The sequence below is a fragment of the Neopelma chrysocephalum genome, unplaced genomic scaffold (genome assembly GCF_003984885.1).
Source record: "Neopelma chrysocephalum unplaced genomic scaffold, ASM398488v2 Primary Assembly neopelma1_279, whole genome shotgun sequence".
NCBI lineage: Eukaryota > Metazoa > Chordata > Aves > Passeriformes > Pipridae > Neopelma > Neopelma chrysocephalum.
The window spans coordinates 119,642-124,527 of record NW_020897941.1 but is presented as its reverse complement, the minus strand read 5'-3'; the positions used below and the strand labels follow the sequence as shown (position 1 = coordinate 124,527).

Genomic DNA, 4,886 nt, shown 5'->3' with positions numbered 1-4,886 from the left:
GAGGCAAAGCCTCTCACCCCAGAGAATGAGGGGCCTCCAAAAGCTCCAAAAGCTCCAAAAGCGTGTCTGTACCTTGGTCAGCGAGGACTCGGATGATGTTCCCGGGGACATTAAATTCCTCCACCCTACAGCCATCCACGGGGTCTTTGTCCGTCGGGGGAGGCATCTTTCTCTTCTGGAAGATCCTCCAGAGCAGGGGAGGCACCGGGACGGGGGTTTTCGGGCTGGGTTTGGTGCTCAGGCCCAAGGATTTCAACAACAAACTCTCCTGCACGCTCAGCTCCGACCCCAGGATGGGGCTCAGGAGAGCCCAGGCCAGGCTGGGGAGAAGCCACATTGCCCCTCTCTCCTTCTCCAGACAAAGGGCAGCCCGGGCTGGGGACCCGGAGATGAGGCCAGGGGGGTGTTGATTCCCTGATTGGAGCCTTTGATCTGCTTAGTGCTCAATTAGCACAGAGGGATTCCCGGGATTGGGCAGAGGGTGTGAGTCCCTCCAGGCTCCCCCCTGGGACCTGTTTAACCCCTTGGTGCTGCTCCCACAGCCTCTCCCACCATCTCCACACCATCGAGGGCCAACAACAGCGTCCGTGGTGGCAGGGAAGGGGCTGCTCTTCCCACACCAAAACCATCCCTGGTGGCAGGGAAGGGGCTGCTCTTCCCACACCAAAACCATCCCTGCTGGCTGCTCTTCCCACACAAAGCTCCTGGGAAGCCCCACGTGCCGCAGACATCCCCCCCTGGATCCAGGGGTGGACACAGAGCCGGGTCTCTCCTTCCTCCCTCCCCCCAAATCAGCTCTTTTTGACACAATCACAGCACCCGAGGCTTCTCTCTCAAGGCCATCAACTCCCAGCACATCAAATCACCCAAGTCTTGCCTCACACGGGGCCCTGCCCTCAGGACACACAGCCCCGGGGGGTCCCTGCCCCAGTTGGGCAGAGGGGTGCCCCTGTCCCTCCCGTGTCCCCCCCGTCACACCCCCAGTCCCTTCCTGGCCCTCACAGCAGAGCTGCCACCTCACCTCCCCCAAAACTGGCCACCAGCTCAAAGCCAACGCTGTAAAATCGAGTTTATCCCCCCCTGTGGTGACCAGGGACTCTCATTTCCCCCACCCTGCCCTGCCCCAGCTCTGCTCCGGCCCGTCCTGGGACAGCAGCTTCCTTCATTTCCCACAAATCCCGCTGGAAGACGAGGAACCCCGGCACTGAGACACCCCTTGGACACTGCCTGGATGAGTGAGGAGGTGACGGGTCCTGCCACAGCCTGGGACAGTTCCCACCAGCCCCAGCCAGGAATTTTTCCCCCCTGGCTCACACCACGAGCCCGGAGCCGAGTCCACACGACAGATTGGCCACGGGAAAACCAACCCGGCAACTAAAACATGGAATTAATGCCTTGGATCCACTGCCCCGTCCCCAGCAGGGAGCTGGGGGTGGGCAGCAATGGGACAGCTCGGCCTGAGGGACTAAAACCCACAGGAATTCCCAGGTCAGGGACCCCCAGCCCAGCCTGGGGCTGCCTGGAAAACCACCACAGGGAGCAGGAACTCTTTGTTCTTCCCTGGAGCGAGTGGGCAGTGCTGGGGGAGGGTCCAGGGCCCCCCAGCAGGGGCTGGGACTGGGTTTTGAAGCGACTCTTGAGACCTACACAGGCTTTTAAAGAGAATTAAGTCTCTCCTGGCTCTCACCTGGTGGGACAGGAGGCTGGAATAACCCTCCAGGGCTGGTTTTCCTGGGAAGCGCGTGTGCCCCAGACACGGGTGGGCAGCCCCGTGCCAGTGACCCCTCCCGAGGGGGAAGGCTCCGAGGTGCCCTTCATCACCTCGAGGTGCCCTTCATCACCTCGCTGGGCAGCTGGAGCAGGGCTGGCTTCGGGCTCCCCTTCCCAGGGCAGGAGAGGAGGTTTTTCCCTCCCCGGTTCGGGGTCCAACAGCAGAGTCGGGGGAATCACGGCGGGACTGAGAAACAGGAGGAACACCAGGGGACCCAAAGCCAGCTCCAAATCCTACCTGGACCAGCAAAAGCCACCAGTCTCCCAACTGAAGGGGGGCCACAGGGGAGCCCCCCAGCACCAGGTGAAGCCTGGTCACAGCCCCCGGGAGGGGCCCGATCCTGTCAAGTGGCATCTGTTCCCCGGCTCCGGGCAGGGGAGGGAAAGGGGGTCAGGGATGAAGTTCTCCTCGTGCCTTTCCTTCGCTGGCTCCCAGTGGAGGGTCCTGGTGGGTCCCAGGTCCTGGCAGCTGCCACGGCCACGCCGCCCTCACAACCTCTTGTCCTTCACGAGCCCGTTCCTGAGGTGCAGCCTGGGGGGGAGCAGAGCAGAGCTCGGTGGGTCTGCTCCCAACACCCGCCGTCCCCCCTCGCTGCTGAGGCCACCCCTGTCCCAGCAGGATTGTCCTGTTTGTCCCCACTCGGCCAGAGCTGCTCTGGGGGATCCCCCAGCACAGCCCCAAGCACAGAGCCAGTCCCACGTGGAAGGGCTGGGTGAGGATTCACGGGGCAGAGATGGGTGGGCACCCCACGATGCCCAGGCGTGGATTAAAATCCTTCCTGGCACCTGCAGCAACGTTTTATCCCCATCTTCCAGCCCGGGGGTGAACCCTGTGACAGCAGCTCCAGGGAGGTCACCAGTGTCCCTTCCCCTCACCCACAGTTGCTTGGTGTGTGTGTCATCCCTGGGAGTGTCCAAGGCCAGGCTGGAGCACCCTGGGATAGTGGGAGTTGTCCCTGCCCGTGGCAGGGGGTGGCACTGGATGATCTCCACGTTCCTTCCAACCCAAACCATCCCATGGCACCGTGTGCCATCCCCCTGCCCACGTGCCCTTCCTTCAGAGCCTTGGGCAGCTGGATTCCAGCCTCTCTCTCAACCCAAACCACCCCATGGCCCTCTGTGCCACCCCCTGCCCACGTACCCTTCCTTCAGAGCCTTGGGCAGTTGGATTCCAGCCTCTCTCTTCCGGGCCCTGGCGCTTTTCCCGGTGTCCTCCACGTCGTACTCGCGCACGTCGTTCACCTCCTGCATCTGCCCCATCAGCACCTTGGCCACGAACAGGACGATGTACTGGGATGGGGGGAGAGACACAGATCCCTCAGACACAGATCCCAAAGGTTTGGAGCTGTTCCACCCCCCCAGACCCCACGTGGGCAGGGCAATTCCCACCTGGACGCGGCTCAGACCCATGGCGGAATTCCTGCGACTCTGATTCCTGATTTCATTCCCTCCTCTGATTTCATCCCACAGCATGATGGAATCAGGTGCTCCCCTGCTCTGCCTGATGTGATTCCCTCCACATCCACCCTTCCCACCCCCTCCCCACAGCTTGGGGGGGTTCCAGGACATTCACACCCTGATCAAATCCCAGCCTGTCCCAGCCGCTGTTGTCGCTCCCTCCCCAGGGATCCTTGGAATTCCAGCACAGGAGCCACCCCAGGGCACTGACAGGGGCTTCCCTCCTCTCCTCCAAAGGCTCCTCCAGCCCTGCAGCCCCTGCACAGGCAGCAGGCACCGGGCAGGAGCAGCGGGGAGAGAGCAGCAAGGGCAGGGGTGGTCGAGATCCCCCCACTCACCAGGAACCAGTAGATGTTCATCAGGGTGAGGATGAGGAGCAGAGCGTTGAAGAAGAAGTAGAAGGGGATATTTGGGACTGACTGGAGGCTGGAGTAGCAGGTGGCATAGAGGACCTTGAGGGGGAACCAGTAGAGACGGAACCAGAACCTGCCAGGGCAGAGGAGCAGGGGGGGTTATGGGGTCAGTGGCCCCCCAGGAGAGCAGAGACCCAGCCCAGCTTCCCCAGCACGGCCTCCTGCTCCTGGCATCTGCTTTGGGAGGGGTCTGGCTCCAGGCAGGGCTTCAGCAGAGCCAGGGAAAGGGAGAACATCGTTCCTGTGGGCATGCAGGGCTCAGGGCAGGGGCAGGTCCACACTGCAGATTGTCACAACTGGGTGGGGAACAGCTGGAAGCTTTTCCTCATCCTGTGCACCCCCAGTTTATCCCTCAAACTGAGCCTCTTGTTGCCCCCCTGCTTTTTGGAGAAGCCCAGGGAGGGGGAGGACGAGGAGTGACAACCTGCAAGTCACTCATCCCCATCCTCCATCCCTTTGTTTCCCTCCTGCCTCGCCCCAGGAGGAGCAGCAGCGAGGGCTGGAATCTGGGACAGCTCTGCCTCCCTTTTCCTTCTGGAAAAAAAAAAAAACCAGCTCCTTGCTGCTGAACCCGGGGAAAAACGGGAACGGCTCCTCCTCCCCCCGGGGTCATTTGTCGCGCTGGGAGCACAATTTCACAGGCACTTCAGTGGTGACAGACGCCAGAGTGACTACAGAGGGATTCCAAGCCCAGCCAAGTGACTACAGAAGGATTCCAAGCCCAGCATGGGGTCGAGCTCTGCGGGAACCTCTCCCCAAACCGACTTTGAAAAAGGGCTCGTTCCCATCCCACGGATCCCAGGGCGCCGAGGGGTGTTAGGGGGGGTCACAAAAACCGGGCAGGAGGGTCGGGAGCGGGATCAGGGGGGTCCAAACCCACCAGCTGACGCTGAAGGTGAGGCAGCCCACGTTGGAGATGACGTCGTTGAGGCGGTGATAGACCCCCCCCCGGTGCTTGAAGTACACGTTGAGCTTGGTGAACTCGAGCTGCACGTCGCTGATGTCGTGCAGGAACAGCACCAGGATCCCCACGTTGTGGTACCTGCGGGAGAAGGGCAGAGGGAGGGAGGGAGAGGTGGGATGGAGGGGAGTGGGTTGGCACCCGCGGCCCAAAACACGGGGGGAAGATTCCCGGAGCAATCCCGAGGGTCAGGTGTGGGTGCAGGGGATGGGGAGCTCTGGGATGGCTCAGGAGGGTGGAGGAAGGGGAGAATCCACACCAACCCAGCTCCGAGTCCACCACAG

General features: G+C 62.1%; 2 protein-coding genes across 2 annotated transcripts in view; both read right to left on the bottom strand.

Moving 5' to 3' along the window:
* The window catches only part of GDF1 (growth differentiation factor 1), a 4,891-nt gene extending 3,155 nt beyond the window's left edge, over positions 1-1,736 (bottom strand). The window contains exon 1 of the mRNA XM_027704459.1: positions 73-1,736. Within this exon, the coding sequence (XP_027560260.1) occupies positions 73-337 (265 nt within the window). The 5' untranslated portion in view covers positions 338-1,736. The remainder of the gene's footprint in view (positions 1-72) is intronic.
* Positions 1,737-1,878: 142 nt separating this feature from the next.
* Positions 1,879-4,886, bottom strand: part of CERS1 (ceramide synthase 1) — an 11,248-nt gene continuing 8,240 nt past the window's right edge. Inside the window, exons 3-6 of the mRNA XM_027704453.1 lie at positions 4,522-4,771; positions 3,567-3,714; positions 2,912-3,060; positions 1,879-2,302 (exon numbers count right to left, since the gene is read on the bottom strand). Of these exons, the coding sequence (XP_027560254.1) occupies positions 2,260-2,302; positions 2,912-3,060; positions 3,567-3,714; positions 4,522-4,771 (590 nt within the window). The 3' untranslated portion in view covers positions 1,879-2,259. The remainder of the gene's footprint in view (positions 2,303-2,911; positions 3,061-3,566; positions 3,715-4,521; positions 4,772-4,886) is intronic.